Below are 24,375 nucleotides of genomic sequence, written 5' to 3'. Positions count from 1 at the left end.
CATCTAGAGACACTTGGTGTTCGTGTTTCGCTACGGATTTTGCTTGTTACTCTTGGTGGTTGCCGCCACCTAGACGGCTTGGAGTAGTGAGGATCGTTGAGCGGAGGGTGGTGATTGTCTCCGGCTCTGATCGTGGTGATTGTGAGGGGTTCTTGACCTTTCCCTGGCAGAGCGCCAAAAGATACTCTAGTGGATTGCTCGTGGCTTATGTGATCCTCATCTTGTGTTGGTTGTGCGGCACCCTATTAAGGGTTTGGCGTGTGAAGCCAATTAGCGCGTGAACCTCCAAGTGAGTGAATCGCCACAACGAGGACTAGCTTGCCGACAAGCAAGTGAACCTCGGTAAAAATCATTGTGTTTATCATTGATTCTGAGGTGATTGGTCTTCATTGTTATTCATCTTCGTGATTGATTGGTTCTTTCATCTACACGGCGGTATAACCCTCTTGATCACTCTCTTTACTTTACCGCAAACTAGTTGACAAGCTCTTTAGTGTAGCTAGTTGTGAGAGCTTGTATGCTTGGTTGGTGTGGCTCTTTAGTTAGCCTTTGAGAGCACACTAACATAGGGTAGTGTCATTGCTCTTGTATGAATTAACACTATCTAAACTAGAATTGTGGTAGGTGGCTTGCATTTTGAGTAGGCTAGCGCAACACTTGCTTCGCCTCATAATTGTCTAACCATTTGGTTAAGTGTTGTTGTAGAAATTTTTATTAGGCTATTCACCCCCCTCTAGCCATTAGGACCTTTCACCCATAGAGAGCACTTGAACCGCGGATCAAAGGAGGAGTGATACTCTTGCACAGGTGTGTTGAAATAAAACTAAGACTAAACATGATCTTAACTTAGCCTAAAATATGGTCACTAACTCATCTTAATGCAGAAACTAGTCTTAGATACTGTGGATGCCATCTGTGTTGCTAGAGATGGAGGTCGTAGATGTAGATGATGCAGGTTCACCTCCTAAGGGCTGGGATGCCCTCTGTCGGTGAGCAGGAGGGCGCACGGAGTAGCGGCAGCCTTCTCGACGCCGCCTGATGCCGCCTAGATGGACTTGCACGGGATGGATGTGGGAGATGACCTTCCTAGACCCTCCAGCGCCTAATTGACCAGTTGTGTGAAATGTATCACGTGGATGGAGCCGCCAGGGGCGTCTCCTCTTATTTATAGATGCGTTGTGGGCCAGGGGGGCGAACCCTAGAAGATCTAAGGGTTGTCGCCGATCACGACAGATCTTATTTAGTTGGAAATAAATGGCACGTAGACAAAAACTTAACGCTTAATTAATCTCGTAATTAAGTTTGGGATTAGCTGAACCGATCACATTCTAACAGGGTGCTCCAATGAGGACTAGTTGAGGGTGTCGACTCTCAGATACCTTGGGGAAACATCGTCGTGTTTCTAACCCTTCTCCTTTATATTTGAGCCATTTATCTTCGTGTCTTTATATTCTTAGTTTTGCTATGCTAGTATAGGGTTGAAACTTGGTTGCAAAACTTTGTGAGTATAATAGAAACATAGTTAGACATAAGGGGTGAAATGGGCTAAGTGATATGTTTTAATTTCACGAGAATTTTAGATTAGCCCAATTCATCTCTCTCTTGGGCATCTTGCTTCTTTTTAGGTGGTATTTGGATTTTATTTGGTTGAGTTTTTTTATTTTTTTTCACTGCCTCTGCTTCCTGCACACGAGTTGCACATAACTTCCAAAGCTTTGTGCGAAACCTTTGTGCCAAACCTCCATGCAAATATGCATAACTTCCGCGGTCTAGGTTTTCTTTTACAATGGCTCGATTCTCTTCTACTTTGCTTTCGGCGCTTCTTTGAATTTGCGTTGATGTACTTTAGGGTCATCTTGCCACTTGTTGACTTGTGTGTCCTAGGAGCACAGAGAAAAAGCATTTTGGGTGGATTTTAGGACATTATTGCACAAATTTGAAATGAATTTTGTTTGGCATTTACCCCATGATTGTTTCGGTCCTTCAAAAACATTGATGTTATGCATCACATTTGAGTTGTTGAGTTCTCCCTTATTCCTCCCGTCTACTCTATTCTTCTCTCTTCTTCCTCATTCTTCTCATGTTCTTCTTTTTTTAGCGATCGTGCCGAAGCACGTTTTTCATTAAGCAGAAAGGAGTTTTGTTACAATCCTTATGGCCGCGGTAATCCAAGGTTACCGAAGCCAGAAGCTACACAAGCAAAGCAGAACACGCGAGTGTGATTACACAATCATGAATTTTGCGACAAAGAAGAGCTACTCTGGGATCAAGTCGCCGCCATCAGGGTCCTTAGGTGCTTATAGCCAGCCAAGCACCAGGCGTGTATCTCCTCCTGAATGACCACCTACAGCCCTGCCGGCGATGTAGTATCCCTACCGAAAGTCCTCGCGTTTCTCTCCTTCCAAATCAACCATCCGATGAGAAAGAAGAGGGAGTCGAAACCACGGCGAGCAGCCTTAGGGACCAGTTTTCTGCAACGCAGCCACCACTGCATAACCGGCTCCTCCTGTACGACAATAACTTCCTGAAGATGAAGCTTCCTGAGCCAATGATCCCAAACTTCTCGGCTGAAGCAACAACCAAGCAAGATGTGTTCCATCGTCTCAATTCCTTGATCGCAGATAATGCAAGTGGCGAAGTATTGCAATCCATGCCGAAACCTCCGCTCGGCCGTCCAACATCGTCCATGCATGACCAACCAGAAGAAGAAACGCACCCTCGGTGGGGCAGAGGTCTTCCAAATTTGTTTGGCGCCGAGCGGCATCGATGAGCCCAAGAACATCGCACCATAAGCCGATGTGGCTGTGTAGGCACGATCTACCGTGAGCGACCAGCAGAAAGTGTCTGGCACGTCGGATAGATGTACGTTCTCAAGCAAGTCACAAAGGTGGTCGAACTCCAGAAGCACCTGCATCGTCAAAGGTTCAGTGATATGACGTACCCAGTTGTGGTCGTTGAGCGCCTCTGCCACAGTTGCTCTCCGCTTCCGGGCGCGCACAGATGCAAAGATCGCCGACGCAATGTCCTTGATGGTCGAACCATTCAACCATCTGTCAGTCCAGAATATGGTCGACTCTCCGTTTTCCAGGGACAACACAGTAGCTGCTTGAAACACAGCCCGCACTGCACGTTCTTCTCCATGTTTGTTCTTTTCTTCTTTTCCCCTCTCCTTGCTTCTAGCTCCTACAACACCACGATGTAGTCCTCTTCCCACTCCCAAAATCAGCATCCGCTCTCATCACGCTGCATTAGATCAACAAATTGTACTTGAAACCAACGAAATTAGATGAAATCGAAGCAATTTCACTCCAACCCTAACCTTATGTGCACGTGACGAGGAGCATGTCCATCCTCACATATCACCTACTAGCCGACAATCACGAGCTCGACTACTGATCCATGGAGACAACACAGCGCGTCCTAGCTATCCACTCGTGAAACAAGAGCAAAGCAGAGCAGGAGTATGGGATCTGAAAATGGGAGAGTACGAGAGGCTATCTTGGAACTATTGAGCAACAAAGCTCCTAGTTGCCACGTACAAATGTTTATATAGATGAAGGTGAAGGGTCCAGACTTGTTTCAGATGTAAGTGAGACCCAAACTATAATTAAGTGTTGTAATGATATACTTTAAAAGTCTATAGTGTAACACACCGAGATACGTTTAAGGACTATACATGTAGTAATGTTCTATCGTTGCATGCTTTGGGCTATTTTTTTTGCCGGCTCCAATTTGGAAGGTTTCTCATGACTTCAATGTGAGCCTAGGAGGCACGCCCATTTACGCTTTGTTCGGTTACGTGAGATTGAATCCCGGCCGCATTATTTCTTTGATAAATTATCATAGTGTCGGATTGATTCCTGGCCATTCCCCGCCGGGAATGGCCTAACCGAACGGCCCCTTTATAGGAAGAGTTCTAGAGGGCGTTCGGCTGGTCATGTCCCGACTTGTTCCCGCTTGTTTCAACTTATTCCCTCTCACAAAATACTATTCAATCATCCAAAACCATCTAAAATCAATCCAAATGCTACCACCCGAACGCCCTGCTAGACTTCTATTCTCCGACCTTCACGTGTGTCGCAAACGCTGCCCGCCCCATTTCCCCCTTTCCTGTGCAGAGATAAATATCTACTCTATTTTCATCCAGTTTTATTCTGCTATAGTATTTCAAGGTCCACGTTTTTCATGGTCCATTGAATTGAGGAAAAGAACCAACCGCTCTCTCTCGCACGCTCAAGAGGAGTGTAAGAGTAAGACTCTCCAACAAATACATTTTCTCATCTACTCCCTTAGCTCAAATTTAATTAAATTTTAGTAAATAATATTAGTATCTATGTCTCTAAATAAATTTATAATAAAAATATATTCTGTAATTAATTTAGTATTGTTTATTTCGTATCATAAATATTATTTTTTTTAAATTATTTGATTTCGAAAAATAAGAACTCTATATATTTTTTGTGGATGAATGGAGTACCACCCTACCACGCTTCACCATTTCCAGAAACAAAACAGGAAGCCGGACAAAGGTACGGAAGGAGAAAGCTTGCACAGAATCAGAACCCAGCACCATGGCGGGATCCGCGTTGCTCAACGCTCTCGTCCTCCGCGCGCCATCCCCGTCGCTCTCGTCCTCGTCTAAGCGCCGCAGCGCCGGCGCCTTCGCGTTCCCGAACCCACCGCGCTTCCCACCCCTGCGTTCTGCCCGCCGCGTTGTCCTTGCGCGGGCGGCGGCGGCGCCGCCGGGCGCGGGCGGTGACCCGGAGCCCGAGGACGACGAGGGGCCGGAGCCTGAGGGCGGGTCCGCTGCCACGGGGACCGCGGTGGCGGAGGCGCCGGAGGCGCCGGAGGCGAGAGAGGTCGCGGAGCTCAAGGCGCAGCTGAAGGATGCGCTGTACGGCACGGAGCGGGGCCTGCGGGCGTCCAGCGAGTCGCGGGCCAAGGTGTTGGAGCTCATCACGCAGCTCGAGACGCGAAACCCCACGCCGGCGCCTACCGAGGCGCTTACGCTCCTCAACGGCAAGTGGATCCTCGCGTAAGAAACCGTCCCCCTTTTGATCCCGGTCTCTTTCTCCCCCCCTTCAGCAGCTGGAGTAGTACCGTTGTCTCTCGTGGTCGGTGAAATTCATCTGATTGTGTCCTGAACTTATAGGACAAGAGGGCACTAATTTTACCGGAAATTTCACCATAACTGGGGAATTTGTTGCCCACGTCCTTTCTGACTTCACTTCTGAGTTTGGTACAGTGATTGATAGAAAACTTGTACAATTTGATATTTTGTGTTGTCAGCAAAGTTTCTACAAATTTGTGTTTGCTTTAAATTGGTGAAATTGATCTCATGCCTTTTGAATGCTTATTACAAGTGGGCGCTAAAATCTGCTACTCTGCGTACGGCTTGATCGATACTGAAAACTGCATAGTTTGAGTGGGACAATTATTGTTCGATTTTCTTTTGGATTTTACCTCTCAGATTGGTATTGGCTGATGAAAAATTGTTAAGAATCTTCTACGAACTGATTCTTTCCTTCTTTTCCCCGAATAATTTCAGCACGACATGGTCTACTGAGAAATTGTTCCAGTCTTTGATTTTTGAGAAAACACTTTAGATTCAGAAATCGCTTTATCCTACTCTAGTTAAACTAAGAGCGTCGGATTCCTTTCAAGGTTCACAATAGAACCCACATATGCTACAAAATTGTGTGGCCCAACAATAAATTTCACTTCTGTTGTTGCTTATTCACCTGGTAAATATTTTGAGCTTGCAGAGCACACATACCTAATTGACTTTCAAGTATGCGGAATGTGGTTTCAGTTTTGTTCTGCAGATGCACAAACCTACATGACAAACAATGTCAGTTGGGTGTTGCTATCACTTTGTTGAGAATGTACCAATTATGATTTTTGGACTGGAAGAAAAAAAATAAAAGGAATTCTATCGATTTTTATTTTCCACTTCACTGCTTTGATCACTGCACATGCAGTCAACATCGTGACTAACAGAATTCAGGCTTCTGAAACTGACCAACTAGAATATCGCACAAGTCCATTGAAGTGAAACTGTTGTTAACTTACACTGCTGCTCTGCTGCAGCCTTAAGAATTTTAGGAGTCTGATTGATTATGTGATTTCAGGTACACATAATTTTCCCAACTGTTCCCACTGTTGGGGTTTGGAAATCTGCCTGAGCTCGTGAAGGTGGAGGAAATATCACAGACCATTGATTCCGAGAACTTCACAGTGCAAAACTGTATCAAGTTTTCAGGACCTTTGGCTACGACCTCAGTTGCCACCAATGCAAAATTTGAAATTAGAAGCCCCAAGCGCGTACAGGTGAAATTCTGTAGTCTAAGTATCCATTTTTCATCTTCTATGACTGAAAGCAGTTTACCATGACTATTTCAGACACTCACATGCATTGATGTTCTTAAATCTTAATTCCACTATGATTCACAAATTGCTCCCTCTGTTTAATAATGTTTGTCCTGTTGGCATACCTAGACGGCATAATATATAAATATTTAATTTAATGAAGTTGAATTGAATTTGGTGCTTTTTGGATATACAACAAAGATTCACCCAATTTTGTAAAGATTTACTTGTTGTGATTTCAAATATGAGTCTCTGTAGGTTTCTCCTGAATTAAGTATCTTTTGCCTTTGACTATCAATATTGAGGATTCTATATGAACTAACAACATAAGATCAGCCTTACTAGTTCATTATGAACTACATTTTCATATGTATAATCCTTTCCATCAAAGACTTTATATTTATAAAGATATTGTTAGTGAAAGTGTCATATTAAAGATTGTGCTGATGTCCGAATGGACTTTATTTTTGGTCGGAGGAAGTGCATGGCTTTTGTGTCTCCTAGGTATGAATACTGTGACGTAGTAGCGCGGCCAAAATGTTCATTGAAGTCAAGAAAACGAATAAATTGAATACTTGAATCTCAGAGTTAAATTGAATACTTGAATCTCATAGAGTGTTAGGCTTTTTCATGCAAGATTGAATACTTGAATCTCATAGAGTTAAATGTTTCCTTGCTATAGTTCAGCTATATTGCATGAAGGAACTAGAGCCAGAGCTGGCTAGACCTCCACTAAATGGGGCCTCGGTTGGGGCCTCGGTTGATCTTGTGGTTGTACGAGGTTGTTGCTTTGAACCCTACCAGGCAGGTCTGTTCCCAAGCAGAGATCTAAGGCGGTTTAAGATCCAATGCCTGGGAGTGCTCACAACACCGAATAACTCTGCCTTGGAAACAAACAAATAGGGCAATGCATGCCTTCATAAACCCACTTGCCATACTTGAGCATAGAGCTTCTGAGTGAACTCTGCTATAAATGGTTCTGACTGAGCACATGATTCTGAATCCTTGCAGATCAAATTTGATGAAGGCATTGTTGGTACACCACAGTTGACCGACTCCATTGTGCTACCAGAGAAGTTTGAATTGTTTGGACAGAACATCGACCTGAGTCCACTGAAAGGCATATTTACTTCTATCGAAAATGCAGCATCCTCGGTTGCAAAGACCATATCTGATCAGCCTCCACTGAAAATACCGATCAGGACAAACAACGCCGAATCGTGGTTGCTTACGACCTACCTTGACGAAGAGCTCAGGATCTCCAGAGGCGATGGCAGCAGCATCTTTGTGCTGTTCAAGGAGGGAAGTACTCTTCTAAACTGAGATCCAAAATCCCGAGTATATGATCGTTGAAGATGAACCTTGGAGTAGTTATACTGCTTATGCTTTTCTTTTCTTTTTTTTGGGTGCCGTGTTGTCTTGTGAATACAATTCGTGTCATTAGAGTATATCATGACTAGGACTGGTTTAATCCCCAAGTTATATAAACTCTGTATATATCACCCAAGACGCTCCATGCAAGCTATCCAATATCATACAATTCTATTCTCCTACATGGTATCGGTCTAAATTCAGAACTGAAGTTTCCGCTTCTACACGTGCCCTCAGGAAGGTCGCCATGAGGGTCTCTAGTTGGGGTAGCATTTTTTTTTTGAGCTTGTGTTGCTGATCACACTGATCCACCACTTGAGAGTGTTTTCTTGATCATTGATTGGGGGTTTCTCTCTTGCCAGCCCCTATCTAGAGCTCGTGTCGCTGATCGTATTGATGGGCTGTCTTAGAGAGTCTTTTATTGATCGTTGATTGGGGTTCTCATTCCTGCTAGTTGATTAATTGGTGTTTCTTTTGAATTTTCTAATTTAGGATCTGTTTGCCCCGTTCGTTTCGCTGAAATTTGGCTTATGTTGATGCTTATACTGATTTGTTCTGAGACGAAAACATTGTTCGTTCGCTAAAAAATACCACTGGAATAGTGCTGTAGAATAGGGTGCCCCGCATGTTCGTCATTTTTGTGTGCTCTATTCTACTGCAACCTTTATGTTCGACTTCATCGGCATCCTCGCCACCTTATGATTACCTATATCATTACCATGGGTACCTCCATCGCCCCAAGAGTACGGCTGCGCCTATAACTAAGTCTCGATACGGGGAATCGGGTGTAGTTGACTTCATCGGCATCCTCGCCACCTTATGATTACCTATATCATTACCATGGGAATAGGTCATGTTCACCCATCAGGTGAAGATAACTATCAATTTAGACGGAGTGATACATTGATCCTACTTCAGATCATAAATTCGAACCCTACAATATTAGCATCATGTTTCCTTTGGTTATTAATCGTATCACAATCTGGACAATACACAGCCCAACGAACCAAAAGGTGTCATAGCACCATGGCAGATTCTAAATATTGACTTGTTTCGATGATTGTGGTTGACTTCAATGGAACTATGATGTGAGACCAGCGCCGTTAGAAAGGTTCTCTTCTGGAATGAGAAGTCGCCAAACGGTACATGACACTAAATTAATGTAAAACTTTTTATATTCCAAACAGAACCTAAAATTTTCGAGCAAGCTACTGTAGTATATCATGGTACTCCCTCCGTCCAAAAAAAAAGAATGCAGCTACGAGTTACGTGCCATCAAAAGTGATTCATATTGGACCAAATTTCTAGTGAATATTATTCTCATTTACGGCTCTAAAATAATTTATTACGAAAATACATTTCGTAATTAATCTAATGATATTTATTTGATACCATAAATATTGATATATTTTTATCTATAATTGATCAAACTTAAGATACTAAACCATAACACCGTGCTAGAATTGCATTCTTTCCTGTGGGGAGTACATTAGAGGGTACTTTTGTAATCACAATTCACGAAATCACAACGACGAGTATATAAATACACGTTGGCATGCCAAATGGTCGCGCCACAGACACTGAAATATTACAAGTCCACATTCCACACCGGTGCTTTCTTTCTGTTCTTTTCCTTTTCTTCATGTGTCTATCACCCACCTTAGGTCAGTGCCACGTCGCTCTTTCCGTCGTCGACGAACCTCTTCCAGTACCAGTGTTTCCCCCAAATGGTGCCCATGGACTCGAGCGGGATGCCCTTGGTCTCCGGCAGGAAGAGCGCAATGAAGACGGTCATGACGGCGACCCAGGCGGCGTAGTAGGCGAAGGTGGCGTACTTGAAGCGGCAGAGCATGGCGAGGAACGACTGCGTCTGCACGAAGGTGAGGCAGAGGCCGATGGAGACGTTCATGGCCTGCCCCGCCGACCGGATGTCCACCGGGAATATTTCGCTCGGGATCACCCACCCCAGCGGCCCCCATGACCACCCGAACCCGGCGGTGTGCAGGCAGGTGAGCACCAGCACCGCCACGCCGTATGGATGCGCCATTGCCGCCTCGCCGCCCTTGCCGATTTTCGCCCCCATGATCCAAGCAATCGCAACCTTCGTCGTCGTTCGAGAACCAAGAGTTAGTTATTAGAGACGAAACCACAAGAAACAACACACATTGATCCTCCAGTCATGCATCCACGTAAAATAAAACATGACATACCTGGCAGATGACCATCTGTATGCCGCCGACCATGAAGAGCACCTTCCGTCCGTAGCGGTCGATGACGAGGGTGGAGAGCACGAGGGAGCCCAGGTTGACCGCGCCGAGTATGACGGCACCCATCAGCGCGGCGTTGCTCCCGAACCCGACGGTCCGGAACACCAGCGGCGCGAAGAAGGCGAGCACGATGACGCCCGTGAGCTGGAAGAACATGGGCACGGCGACGGCGAGGACCAGGTGCGGGCGGTACTCGCGTCTGGTGGCCATCCGGCGGAACGCGCCGTCCTCGCTCTGGCGCGCGGCCTCCACGGCCTTGGTGATGTCCCTGAGCTCGGCTTCCACGTCGGCGTCGCGCCCGCGCACCCGGAGCAGCGCCGCCCGGGCCCGGTCGGCGCGCCCCCGCATGACGAGGCTGCTGGGGGTGTCGGTGAGGAAGAGCGCGCCGACGAAGATGACGACGGCCGGCGCGCCCGCGAGCCCCAGGGAGACGCGCCACCCCCAGGGGACGTGCGCCGTGGCGTAGTTGACGAGGTTGGCGATGAGCACCCCAAGCGCCAGGAAGAACTGGTAGCCCGCCGTGAGGGAGCCCCGCCACCGCGACGGCGCCATCTCGGCCAGGAACAGAGGCGCGGCCTGCAGTGTGGTTTGGCAAATTTAAGTTTAAACAGGCTCTAATGGGCCTTCAGTAAGGACATCGCTTCACAGATGGGCTCTAATGGCGACTGCTACCGAGTCCAAAAGAAAACGAAGATTTTTTTTTTTTTTTTGCCAATTTGCCCTTTTGATTATGACAAGACCATCGAGCCAAAGACACACGAGTCCTGACAAGCTGACTTTTGAACTGGCAACATGCCAACATCCCATTGTTTGGCGTTGGCGATCTCGTGCCAAGCCACCAAGGCGGAGACCCGGCTCGGCTCCAGGTCGCGTGCCACGGTGGGGATTGAAAACGGCGTACGGACCCAATAGTCCAAGCAAGCTACAGTAGATTACCTACCAGGAAAGAAAAGGCTTCTCAACGAACTGTCGTTCGTCTCCCAAGTCACTGAATCTCGCAGCTGTCACACTCACAGCTTCCATGCATGGCACCAACCGTCTCTATCCGATCCCACTACGACAGAGTACAGTTCGGCGATCACCTAGTGGCGGCTATATATCAGGCCATGTTCGGCAGGATTTATTGTTGTTACGGTTGATTTATAAGGCTAATTTGTTGGGGGAGAAAACACTGTTTCATGACTGAAAAAATAAGACGAATTCTGGCCGATAAGCTTAAGCGAATAGGGCTACGCCGTATCGATCATTGTTGTCATCCACTCTAGTACTATTTTTTTCCTCGAAAAAGGGAAATTTTCATCCACTTTCTACTCGAGTACCGACATACCGGATAGGACAGTTCTAGCTTTGGACTAACAAAGTCAACAAAGATACTTTTTTTTTTGTTCCCGCGGATCCCACATGCCCGCGTCATCAATCGCGACTATCCAATATATTGGCCAGCACTCGCTTCGCTATCGTGGACTTGGTGTTTAACACCAATTTTGAAAATATTTAAGCAACAATGCTCGAAAAATATCTCAGTGATCTTTCATTCTAGGATAATTCTAATGACCTGTTTATTTAGTACGAAATATGTCCATGACCTCACTGTCCGGGAACTAATTAGTAGTTTAGTACGTAGTACTCCGTAATAGCTATGTATATAAGTGAAAAAGTCTACCGCGATGTCCAATGACTGCAGTGAAAAGCGGCCAAGTCAAGTCCGTGTCATCAGCCGGAGACTTTGGACGGTTCGCTCTCTGGCGCACATGCATGTGACGCAGGGGCGGATGTAGTGTAGGTGCATGGGGGTACAGCTGTACCCCCAAAATTTTTGTAAAAAAATTATGTATGTATATCTATAAAATATTATATATCTAAACACTTTATCAAACGACAATATCTTAAGCTCAAATAATGCTCATCCAAGCGGAAAAACAACCCGTACGTAGCATACTAGCACTCTTTCTTCTAAAGCCTGGAAGCCCAAAATGAACCAATGCACACATAGCACAAGTACGAGGTAAAAATCATAAAACGAGTTATGAAAGATAAATATGTAAAGTTGACTCTTTTTCCCTTCCAAATCATCATTATATTATAGTTATTTTTGTGAAGTTTGAATCTCGATCTTGTTTAATTAATTTTAGTTTCTTAGAACGGTCAGGGCATTACGAGGAATAGTGATTTAGCTTTATTTGTGGGCTACTCAATAAAGCACAAAACATTTATTTTTCCACGCTGAATCACCAAAAAACTAATATGCTTATCAAGACCTTGACAATGACTATCTTTGTATGAATGTTGATGAATTTTATCATTAAATTCATATACCTAACTATTTATCGTCATTAGGTTGTCATCATTATATCATTAGCGAATTGCATCGTGAAGCATCGCTTAGGTCCGTACCCCCATGTTTGAAATCCTAGATCCGCCACTGATGTGACGCATTGCCGGATGGTGCGGCAGGGCGGAGGCGGACACTGAAACTGACCTGGTTGGTGAACCCGACGCCGAAGCCGAGCAGCATGCGGCCGACGATGAGCATGGCGATGTTGACGGCGCCACCGGTGACGGCGCCGCCGGCGAAGAAGAGGGCGCCGCCCATGAGCATGACGGCCTGCCGGCCCATGGCCCTGGTCACGCGGCTGGCCACGAGCGACGCGAACAGCCCGGCCACGTACAGCGACGACGTGAAGGCCGTCAGCGTCTGGCTGTCGTAGAGGCAGTACTCGTTGCCCTTGGCCGACGCCGCCATCCGCTCCAGGACGCGCGGGAAGAAGCGCCGCAGGAACGGCTCCATCTCGGAGACGCCGCCTTGCATTGATGATCGAATCAACACTCAACAGGGTCAGCTATAGTAGTCATCACCGTGTTTCAGTTCAGGAACAGACGAACAGGCTAGGCGTCCTGAGACGTTCAGAGTTCAGAGCAAGCTACCAACTACAGAATTTGTTGTTTTGAATGTAGAATTTTCTGCTGAGTTAACTCAACAGCTGTCCGGGAACTAATACGAGCAGGCAAGCAAAGTTGGAGCATGCATCGTTGTGCATGAGATGGAGCTACTAAAGCACTGAGCACAAGAAGTGGCAGTAGCACGCACGCACCTGAGATGCCGATGTCGTAGCCGAAGATGAGGCCGCCCGAGGCAGCCACAAGGCAGGTCATGAACACCGAGAGCGTCAGGCCTCCGCCGTAGTCCGTGGCAGGGCCATCGCTCGGAACAATGACACCTCCGGCCATCTCTCACCTATTCGTCCCCTGCCGCGAGAGAACAGAGAACCCTGTCCAATTCCTCTTCGCTTTGCTTCGGAGATGAAAGAGGCATATAGATATAGGGTTTCTCCTCAGCTTTAAACTGCTATCATATATAGAGCACAAGTTGAAGAAGTCCGACTAGTAATATCGAAATGGCGAGACCACGTTTATTGGTGCGAGCAATATTTTGACACTGACTGGCATGGCGTTAACTCAAATCATGCCATGTGCAAGAGCTCAGATCAGGCAGTGAGCACTGAAGATATTATCTCTGTGAAACACTTGTGCCGGTGTCACGTCCAGACCGAGCCCATGGACTCGACCGGGTCTTGGCATCCGGCGGGAAGAACAAACATACCGATCCAACAGCACCGCACGACGGTCGACGGCATATCAGACCAATGTACGGTTCACTCACAAATGTACGGTCGACGGCATATTATCAGACAAACATACCGATCCAGTAGCTATGCTGAGGCTGGTAAGCATTTTATCTGAGGATATTCCGCTACTCCGTAGTTATGACATGTACGGTTCGTTCACAAATCACCTACATATCAGACAATCGTCTTAATCTAAAAAAAATCAGACAATCATGATGCTTATTGCAGTAGCAATGCTTCACAGGTTAAGATACACGAGTGAACGGCAGTCATGTACACTAGGATGGACATATGACCAGGGAAAGGCTGCAGGATTATTGATTCAACATGGTGGAGGTACTTGTGTTCCAGAATTCGTCATCGTGCTTGCAAAGATGATACTTCCAGGCGTAAGCTGCAAGACGAGATTCGGTTCAAATTTCAAGACCAGAAAGACACCTATACTCCCATGAATAACCCATCAAAGGATTCACTATCAATTTGCAGATGTAATGCTTAGTTCCAGGCCAAAATATGGCATACTGATGGTAAGAAACAAATTTGGCAGTTTCTGCTGATCAAACTGTTGATAATAAAAAGACTGGAATCGATGCTAACCCAAAATCATGAACTAGACTTGGTGAGAATAGGTAAACTACTAACAAGAAATGTGTTACGGACTCAGCAAGGTACCAAGTTATATTATGGTTTTCAAACCATAGTTATGGTCATCCAACAGCTCTAGTTGAATTTAGTCTTGTCTTAACCAGTTCAAATTACTCGAAAAATGCAAGTTCCAGGTTAAGATTGCCATTCTTCAGAAGTTAATAAATGATAAATGAAACAGTATTGGGTGTATTCAGTGTCGCATGACTAGTGTAGTACTGCTCAATAAGTAAAATCTGCCAAGGAGGAAACAAGTTATCACCTTTTTTTCAAACGCAAACAAGTTATCACCTTCTAGCCAAAAGCATAAGGGTCGTCAGCATATGGATTCAAGGAACCCTCAGAGAATAATTCACCAAGGTTTGCAGGATGTGCACGGGATCCTGTAGGAACCTGCAGGATGCAGCACATCATAACTGTCAGTGTTGCAAAAATACACAATGTATAGGAAATAATTATGTCTTGATTAGTTGCCCTTAAAAACTTTCTAATTCAACTCCGTTACATGATGAAACACAACACAGAGCAGAGGTTACTTTGGTTCGATTCAGATGCATTTACTCCATCAGCAATCATAGGCAAAGTAGGAAAACAAGTAGAATTTAGCAGTCATGTAATGATAAATAAAAAACAAAAAAAACAGTATGGAAGGAAGCTCATCAAAATACAGTCTCCTTTGGAAGTATCATGCTTACCACATCTTGAGAAATTGTTAGCTATGTCGTATGATGTCAATTATGAATGTGCTTATGTCACAAACTTTAATAGAAATAGCAATTATAGGAAATTACAAACAACATATGGACCATAGATTAGAAAAAACTAAAGTTCAAAAAGGATTTCTAAATTTGATTAGAACTCAACAATTGTACATAAAGCATTGATCTAACAGAACATAATAAGGTTCACTGAAAAATATTTTTTGTGGATTCTTTTATGTAAGAATGTGAATAGAAAATAAGAAAATAGTCACCCTGCAGAACCATCACACCTTTTTTATTTTTGTAACATCTTTGTCAGCAGTATTATGCAAAGACTTCTGAGTGTTCGGTTCCTAAAAAATATGATAGAAAACATGGATGAAACAGATAGCTAGTAAAATGCATAGAAAATGTAAAGAATGCAGTAAAAGTTCATACACCAAACATGACAGTGCTCCTAGTTTTCCTGCGCTTTGTGATTCTTCCATTTGCTGTCTCAACTTCATATTCATGGTGTGTTACCTATTTTAACTAAAGAAGTGAGAAACCCCACAGGATAATATAAAATTCACAAATTATTGCATTCAGGAAAACATAATCTGACCTATGCTAGCTCAAGCTACAAAAAATAAAGAAATTGCTGAAGTAATCACCTTTCTATGTTTAGGAATGTCCTGAGACACTTTGTCTACCTTTCTCAACATGTTCGAAATTGGTGATTCTAAAATCCCAGGTAAGTTTACATCCTGAAACATAGCAAAAAAAGACTTGATTCCAACTTTCTCAAATAAGTGTATTTGCACAGCCTACCACTGAAAATAATGGCATCTTACCTTCCGTTTGGTCTCCGGACTTGCCAACTGGACCTCATGTTCTTTTCTTCCATATGGATCTCTCCTCTTAATCGACGAAACAGAGTATTCCTGAAAAATCTATGCACTTCGTAAGGACTGAGTAACATGTACAAGGCATCATGACGAGCTAAATTAGAAAGGAGAATAAACTGATATCTCACTTAAACAGGGAAAAAACAAGATAGGAATTTGGACCAGCCTTGTGCTTCCAACATGTTGAAACTTCATATGCATTTTTCTAACAATTTTCAAAAAGCACTTCGCCAAAATCTAGATGGAAAACTACCTTGAGATTTAGCATATTTCCTTAGCTATCAGACTATTTCCTTAGTAATTAAGATAGATGAACCAAAATGTTTTCTACTTCATTGATTCGTCTAAGAAATTAGTAATACCATTTAGAGAGAATTATGATCAGGATGACAAATATGAAACACAGCTACTAGTACTCCAGAAAATAGGATATACATGCATTGAATGAAGATTTTGTTCAGATATTTGCAAGCAACAAAAGTATAAGTAGGATTACAATCAAATGAAAATCACAATGTGCCAAAGCAACCCAGTGCAGAACAGGAGGGCTTGAAACCTACACTTTGTCCATAGTCCATGCATATAAAATAAATCAAAGCATATAATGAATTCAAAGAAGACAAACTGACAAAAGTGCACAGCAAACCATGCTGCAGTATGTCCATGTAAGATTTAAATTCAGAAATGAAACTAATGGTTATATTTAATTTCTGTTTGAATTAATGATTGCATGGCCAAATTGAAAATTAAAATAACATATTCTTTCATTAGTAGTGCTACTGGACCATATGTGCATTCCAAACATGATACTACTTTAACAATTATGGATGCTTTACACTTGCTTTTCCAAACAACATGAACTAAAAAGCATCGAAGGGTGTAAAACAGCATTGCAATCCAATCAGAATAAGGCCCAATTAATTGCATATGAAATAACAGGCCACAAAGGTGTAGAGCCATAGTAGTGTAATACCATTAAGTTATTTTGTCAATTTGATTCTCTCGGTAGGGGCAGAACACTATGTTAGAAATGCGGAACCTAGAAAAAAATATTTTCTGATTAATGTAGAACCTACAAAAAACTATTTGCACAAGGTATCCATTCCGTGAGACAATTGACCTTACTTAGTGAGAACATATTGACTACATAATTATGTTCAAGGCTTAGCATGCTATGCAATCAATACACTAAAACAAACATTGAATGCATGTGACATGTACATCACTTAGTTATGAACGTATCCAAACTTGGTGAGTAGACAGAACCTTCTTAGAGTTCACTTCTTGATCAACTTGTTGACTTTCTCCCATTACTTTCCACTGTAATTGTAATAATGCTCTTTGCTTCTCCTCCTGCACCATAGAATGCTTTAAGTATTTACTAAAGTGACTATCTTCAAAAGTCAAAACGACGAAAATACCAATCAGGCAATCACCACCTTGGACTTCTGAAGCTCCAGTTCCTCCTGCATCCTCTGGCATTCTTCATCATGATGCATCCTTAGTGATTTTATTTGAAGTTCATGCTCTTTTCTGAGCAATGACAGCCTCTGCATATTTATACAGATTTCATCAGTCTGGAAAACTTCCATGATCAAAGCTTGTTGCAGAATTTGTTACTGACCTCCCTCAATTCATTCTCAGCCTGGGACTGAATGCGCTGCAGTTCTTCTTTGTGATGAGCCTGGAGAATTGACTCTTTATGCTCATTATCCTGCTGAATTCTCGCCACCTGAATATCAGCAAATCAACCTTCATGGTCATTTCAGGGGGGGAATACACACTTTTAATCAAACTAGCTACTGTGTAGCATTTAATTACATCCTATTTTTTACACCATGTAAAAAACAGTTAAATAAGACTTCTTAAAAAAAATATTAGTATTTCACTAGTTATGCAATGTAGGTCCATAAGTTATAGCAACAACAGTTTGAAAGCCTAAAATTTTACAGGAACATAATTTTAAAATGGTTTATTGGATATCATGCTGTGGAATATCATATCTAAGCTGCTGCGAAACCAAACGGAAACCAAAGTGCTATTGGAGCCTCCAATTTTGTCAGCAGTATGCTATGAGCTGTGTGCCAGATGAATATAATGTAAATCACTAAACCCATCTTCAGTGCTCACCCTAAAGTACTAGAAATAATCTTTAAACTAATTGACCTTAGGATATTTTGGTATGGTTTTCTTTTTATCAACATGGCAAGGCCATTTAGGAACTGCAATTTGAAGAAAGGAACACCGAGGACGTCTGGTAACATTTTGATGTACTAAACCTTTTCAGCAGAGAACCCTTAAAAGAAAGTCTCCATGCAAGTCTGTATAAAAGTCCAAGCTATCAGCACCTTAACGCATTGGCTTACTTTGTCCAACTATTTCAGCACCAACATTTTGCATCATTCCATGTCATAACTCATAACACATGCACTAAGTCTTAAGGAAGAGTAAACTTAATTGCTTAAAATGAAGAAAACCAAACTCGTTCAACTTACCATTGTGCCATGTTCCTCCTTAAGGCAAATCAAATACCTCTCAGAATCATGCTTGTTCTGTGATATCTTTTCGTTGCATTTGTTTTCAATTTCCCTTATGAGCTTTTCTGCCTGAATTTCCAAACATTCATAAAAATTATGGCATAAGAATAACTTGAGTATTCTAGACATCTAGCACAAATAATTTCTGAAATAGAAGCTAACTTACCTTTTCTTTTTCGGCATTAGTAATTTCTATCTTTTCAAGTTCATATTTCTTACGGATTTCATTGATCGCCTGTAAATTTCATTTGCAAAACTGTAACTTATTTGCGATCCAGAAGCCAAAGTACTCCGCAACTAATAGAAATGTAATACCTGGTCATTTTTGAGAGATAGCTCTTCCAAATGCTTGGATAGCTCTATCTTTTCACCTTCAAGCATGAGATCATACTGTTTTTTTGCCTCACTAAGTTGGCACTCTGTTGCAGAAAGTGATGCTTCGACCTGGGCATTGGATTCAAAAGGCTGTGTTAAGTACTTATGTTATCTATAAACCATCACATTATGATATTTAAAAGATCTAAAAAAACACAAACCTGTAATTTCTGGTCCTCCAAAATCTTCTCTCTTTCTACAGAACAACGATAGAGTTGCTCCTTCTCATCCAGAACACTGCGAAGCTGGTTGATCTGATTCTCAAGTGTATTAACCTGCTGGTCACGCTTAGTTATCTCTCCTTGCAGAGATTCAGCATTATTAGACTTCTCTTCCATAATGGATTGCACTTGGCCTAGAAGCTCCTGATTATCTGATTCTAGCTTCAAAATCTTCTGAAGCAACTCTTGCTGCATATACAATATCATGAGTAAGGAAGCTTACACATCATCAATATTTTTTCAATAGCAAATGAATTTGTAACAGGGCCAGATAGTTGACAAACCTTGTGATTTTCAGCAAGGGTAGAATCTTCTAGCAACTTTTGAATTCTCCCTTGTAGTTCAGAAGCTAATTTTTCTAACTGATTGATGTTGGAGGCAGAAACTTCAGCTTCAGACTCTAATCTTCTGATCTTATCTTCAGCCACTTGGCATTCCTCAACATGTTGAACCATAACAATTTCTTGAGTTCTCTGAAACTCTATGAGTCTGGACTTCAGTTCTTCAATTTCAGTTTTCAGAGCATTGTTTTCTGACGTCAAATCTACATACTGGCTTTGGAGATGTTCAAAATTATCCTTAGAAGATCTTGTCATTAGCATTTTCTCCTCTTGGGCCATTTCATAGAACCTTTCAAATGAAGAAATCAGCCTAGACACATGACTTGACACAGAGGCATGCTCTTTATCTAGCTCAGTTACTTTAACCATGAAGCTGCTAAGCAATTCCTTAAGATCCTTATTGTCCTGGCATAGTTTTTCAATTTCCAGAATGTGTCCCTTATTCATAAGCTCCAAGCTGTTCTTTTCACTTTCACTGCTTGCTAGGTTTCCTTTCAGGTTGGTACAAACATCATCTTTTAGTTTCAGCTCTTGCTCCATGCATTGCAAGCGGGAGTCAAGACATATCAAGCGGGATTTATTTTCCTCAACTGAACCCTCCAACTGCTTGATGAGGGAATCTGCATATATAAGTTAAGTTATATTATTCAGGTTAATACTGTTGCATGTTAGGCACACCTCAAAGTGGAAACCACTGGATGAAATATCGTATTCCATTTCCTCAAACTCCCACCACAGTTTGGGAATGAAACAAGTGGGATATTAAAATGAATAGAAAAAGGAACCAAAGAAGTCAGCAATTTTATGGACTTATTCATCACATTTCTACTTTTCTACTACTTGCCCATTCCCAGCTACTTTGTTCCTGTATCCTATTGATGCAGTTTAATTATATGACCAATACCAATTCTGACACATCATTTGTTACAGAAAATTTAACTTATACCTTTTTCCTTTATCGTAGTATCATTTGAATACAGTCGTTCCTTGTAACTTTGATCCATCTCTTCTTTCTCTTGTTTGATCTGCAACATCTCCTGTCGCCCTAAAATTAACAGGACAAGAGACTTTATTGTCACATTATTTCAGAAACACTTAGAACATTGCAGATTATTGTTTACTCAGATATTAATGTATCATTTTTTTTCTCGAACACGCAGGAGAGCTGTGTATCATTGTATTAATAGAAGAAGAGAGTCATACATAGACCCAAACCCACACACACACACTAGTACATGGAAACTAAATCACCGGTTAAAACAAAAGGACGACCCAACAACTACAGCAGCCCATTAGGCTGCTCCTCCGGCAGTGAGAAGGGAGATCCCTTTTGCCCTGCCAGGCTCCACCAATGGACCTCTTCCCTTGCCAAAGCCAGAACCATATTAACATTTGGGGTTGCACCATTGAAAACACAGTCATTTCTATGCCGCCAAATGCTCCAGGCTCCAAGAATGACTAGAGAATTCAGACCCTTCCTCAGATCTCCACTAGCAGCATTATCAACTTTTCTCCACCATTCATCAAAGGAATGATCAGAAGGTTGTGGAGCAAGTGATGCAACGCCAAAATGTGACAGGAGGGAGAACCAATATTAATGTATCATATCAGTGTACCCAGAGGTACAGAACATATGCACAGTTATAGTATAAGGTTACTAAGTTGTTGATTCTAAACAGATCTCCATTAACTTGTGCTGGTTGTGGATTGTTCATAGACCGACCAACCTGAAATTATCTTTTGTTCTGCATCCTCCAGTTTTGTTGATAAATCACGCAACAGGCAGTTGAATGCATCCAGATCTTTGGAATTCTTCCCAAGCATCTCCTCAAAAACTTCTTATCTTCCTCAGCTGTAGGTGTATTGTTTCACCAGTGACCAGTCAGATTTGAACAACAGTTGGGCAAAGTAAATGTCACCATAACTTACCTTGTTCTGTCTGACTAGCTAGCTGCTGCAGTGTTTCAGTCAGTTGATCACACAAGGTCTTTGTTGAGGAGAGTTTCGAATCTAATCCCTGCCAGAGCTTCGAATCTTCAGTCTGCTTCACCTTAAGCTTTGCATTTTCATTCACAGCTTGTTGAAGTTTTCCCTCTAAAAGGTTTATCTGTTCTGTTGCTCTTCTCAATTTGACATGCTGAATTCATATAAAACGATATGCATCAGTAATAAGAAATCCTGACGAAGACCAAAATAATAGTTGGTGTTGAAAAACAATGATACATGCCTATAAACTCACTTCACACTTGAGCCAATTTAACCTATTGCACCAGAACATTTGCAACACGAAAGGTAACTGAACAATGCCATATACTGTGTCACTCTGAATTTAATAGCACTATCCGCACCAAACAGATGTTTCTTATTAAAATACATAATAGATTCCTAAGAGGCAATGTCTCTTGTCTAGTTAAGTTCAGGATCAGCACAAAAGAAGAACATACAGAACAAAACAGTGACAAATGGGAAGGTGGACTTCCCAGATTTTGCAAGTGAGCAATGTTCAGAGCTCTTTCAGAGGAAAAGTATGAATTCAAAGGGTACATGCATCCAGAAAATTATTAGAGTGATCCTTTTTTTACACAAATGAGAGTGACTCCAGTGATACTGAAAAGGCACAACATCCAATTCCAACATACCAAGGGTCAAATTACTCAATACAAAATATATATGTAACTTTCAGGGAAATAAACAAGGGAAACACTGCAAAGAGAAAGTAAAATCACGAGCTGCAGACTAGCTATAGAGAGTGCAGGCATCGACTTCAAACAACCAGGGTAAATTTCAGGAATGATTCCAATTTATGCAATCGAATCATACGAGCTATATATTGAGCAAGTAAAGTTCCACCATAAGGCAAAAACGTTGCAAAATGTTGAGAAATCATACCGCCATTTCTAGATCAGTCTTCACTGAAGCCTGCTCCTTGACCAGTTTCTCTGCAACCAAACAAAAAATTCCAAGAGAAAACATCAGTAATGACACATAGATTAATATAGCTTGTCAAACCAAAGTGGAGGCAAAAACGAAATCAGAACCTGCTGTGATCTTAAGATTGGCGAAGCTCCCGTACGAAGTACCCCCAGTATCCGGGGAGGGCCTGAGGTTTGCGGCCTTCATGGCCGTCGAGGCGGATCCAGCGAGGGATCGGAACCCCTCGAGGCTCCTAAACCCCGATAGCTTCTGCATCCTGTCAACGGTGGCGGACCCAATACGAGGACATGGGTGAAAAGTTAGTAGGCATCAAATAGCCAAATAGCTTAGGGTTTGGGTGCTCGGTTTCGCACAATCGCACGGCAGGAAGGGACGAGAAGGGGTGGGAATACCTGATGGGTGCTCGTCGCCGGAGAAGAGACCGACGAAGGCCTCGGCACCTGGCGTAGGGCGGCGGCGGTAGCCCACACCCAGTCGTCGCAGAGAGAGAGAGAGAGAGAGAGAGAGCACCGAGCACGCGGGTGATGGTGAATCGTGAATGGGGATGCGTGGGGAGAAAGCGAGCAAGCGCGCGCGCACGCGCACGCGGGGTGAAGTTAAACGAATGCGGCGCGCGGCGGACGGCGGCAGTACAGTCGGTTGTTCGGCCCAGGCAGAGTGCCAGCACAGCACGCGGGCCTTCTCCTGGGCCGTTCTTTTTCACTTTTTTTTTTTTGCAATTTCTCTTTTTCGTGTTTCTTTCTTTTTTTCCTTTTTTATTATTCTTTCCGTGGGCGTTACGTTGCCAATGGTCAGCGAAACATTTTGGTTTCAAATAATTGAAACAATAATAATATTTATTAGCACATTAGATAAACAATTTGGTATAAAAAACCTAACTAGTATAATTAATAACCTTTAGGCCTCGTTTAGATCCTTGTAATTGAATTCATTTAATCATAATTTAGCCACATATTAATTAAGCTAATATGTTGTATATGGATTATATTTGTATATTATTATTGGCTATACGAGAGAGATACTTATGGGTTGCATTTCTGTCGTAGGGGAACGAGTTAAAGAGCGTGTTATAAGTTGCAAAGTATAAATATAGAATGATGATTTATAGAATCAATTTTCATCTCCCACCCTATGAATTTAAGATAGGATTATACATGGACTTTGAAAAGTGGTGGAATGTCAAATTCCAAACCAAATAGCCTAATTTATTAAGTAAATTTCAATTCCTCCAAATGAAAGGATCCAAATGACCCTTAAGAATAAAGACTTATCACCAACCAAAACACATGTCTCGCTGGAACTGTAAAGTTACATTTTATTCGGAACTGATTGGTAGCCCTCTCCTATTTCTTACTAGATTTGACATGGTAGACCTTTATTTTGTTCTTTCCAAACTCCATTCTCTTGCCGAACTTAGTGCCTGTTTGGATCCCCTTCTCTAACTTTAGAGCTCTAAAAACTTTAGAACATTTTAACTCATTTTTTATGTTTAAAGCTCTAATGTGAGATGGGCTAGAGTTTATAGCTAACTTTAGACCACCTATTTGGAAATTTTAGCTCTAAAGTTTAAAACAGGGCATCCAAACAGGCCCTTAAGAGTTGGACGCATGATTTGTCATAAAAGGCGTACTTCCTCTATTAAAAAAAATGCCGTCTAGGATTTTGTATTGGTCAATTTTTTTTTAAAAAATGATTAGGTTAGTAGAAAATATTAGTAACGTTTATATCTTCAGATAAGTTTATCATAAAATATATTCAACGGTTAGTTTAATAATACATATTATGCATCATAATATTAATAATCCATTATATATATGGTCAAATTTAAAAACAATTTCTTTAAAAAAGTAAAAAAAAATGAGAACGTCGAAACTAAGAGTAGCTTCAAAAGTCATTTTATATCATTCCCTAGATTTTAGCAAAAAAAAAAACATCAAACAACTTCTATACATCATCTATTCTATATTTCTTGCTAAACAAAGATACAGTGTGGGGTTGATTTTGTAGAATGCACACAAGATATAGACAAGCTGTTGGAGGACGAAAAGATATGGAAAGCGATTTTTATTCAAATGGCTCTCCAAAGTGATGGCTTAGACCT

The 24,375-nt window shown here is 42.3% G+C and overlaps 2 protein-coding genes and 1 pseudogene across 4 annotated transcripts; 1 reads left to right on the top strand and 2 right to left on the bottom strand.

Annotated features, from left to right (window-relative positions):
- Positions 1-4,482: 4,482 nt before the first annotated feature.
- Positions 4,483-7,914, top strand: LOC136496637 (probable plastid-lipid-associated protein 2, chloroplastic; annotated as a pseudogene).
- Positions 7,915-9,221: 1,307 nt separating this feature from the next.
- LOC136495409 (sugar transport protein MST1-like) lies at positions 9,222-13,244 on the bottom strand. Of its 3 annotated transcripts, none has more exons than XM_066491350.1 (4): positions 13,100-13,244; positions 12,487-12,809; positions 9,951-10,583; positions 9,222-9,841 (listed from the first exon to the last, which is right to left on the bottom strand). In XM_066491350.1, exons 1-4 carry the CDS (start codon positions 13,233-13,235, stop codon positions 9,401-9,403), a joined length of 1,533 nt encoding a protein of 510 aa, XP_066347447.1. In that variant the 5' UTR covers positions 13,236-13,244; the 3' UTR covers positions 9,222-9,400. The 3 variants fall into 3 exon arrangements, with proteins under 3 accessions (XP_066347447.1, XP_066347449.1, XP_066347448.1); XM_066491352.1 differs by having other exon boundaries at positions 12,487-12,902; positions 13,100-13,239; XM_066491351.1 differs by having other exon boundaries at positions 12,487-12,847; positions 13,100-13,232.
- A 647-nt stretch (positions 13,245-13,891) lies between these two features.
- Positions 13,892-22,817, bottom strand: LOC136495406 (synaptonemal complex protein ZEP1-like). The gene is given in 21 exon segments (XM_066491343.1): positions 13,892-14,027; positions 14,541-14,671; positions 15,270-15,332; positions 15,418-15,501; positions 15,633-15,725; positions 15,813-15,902; positions 17,133-17,219; positions 17,306-17,416; positions 17,491-17,598; positions 18,362-18,472; positions 18,570-18,638; positions 18,719-18,847; positions 18,940-19,188; positions 19,284-19,960; positions 20,287-20,385; positions 21,068-21,175; positions 21,178-21,192; positions 21,270-21,477; positions 22,230-22,279; positions 22,379-22,530; positions 22,667-22,817. Coding segments are annotated over 19 exon segments (2,601 nt in total). The 5' UTR covers position 22,530; positions 22,667-22,817; the 3' UTR covers positions 13,892-14,027; positions 14,541-14,572.
- Positions 22,818-24,375: the final 1,558 nt, after the last annotated feature.

Source organism: Miscanthus floridulus, chromosome 12 (genome assembly GCF_019320115.1).
Source record: "Miscanthus floridulus cultivar M001 chromosome 12, ASM1932011v1, whole genome shotgun sequence".
NCBI classification, from domain to species: domain Eukaryota; kingdom Viridiplantae; phylum Streptophyta; class Magnoliopsida; order Poales; family Poaceae; genus Miscanthus; species Miscanthus floridulus.
This window is presented reverse-complemented; position numbering and strand designations above follow the sequence as displayed.

Coding starts and splice junctions, on each gene's coding strand:
- LOC136495409 (XM_066491350.1), bottom strand. CDS start 13,235: ATGGCCGGAGGTGTCATTGTTCCGAGCGATGGCCCTGCCACGGACTAC. Junction 12,810..13,099: donor CTACGACATCGGCATCTCAG/GTGCGTGCGTGC, acceptor CATCAATGCAAG/GCGGCGTCTCCGAGATGGAG. Junction 10,584..12,486: donor GCGTCGGGTTCACCAACCAG/GTCAGTTTCAGT, acceptor ACCACACTGCAG/GCCGCGCCTCTGTTCCTGGC.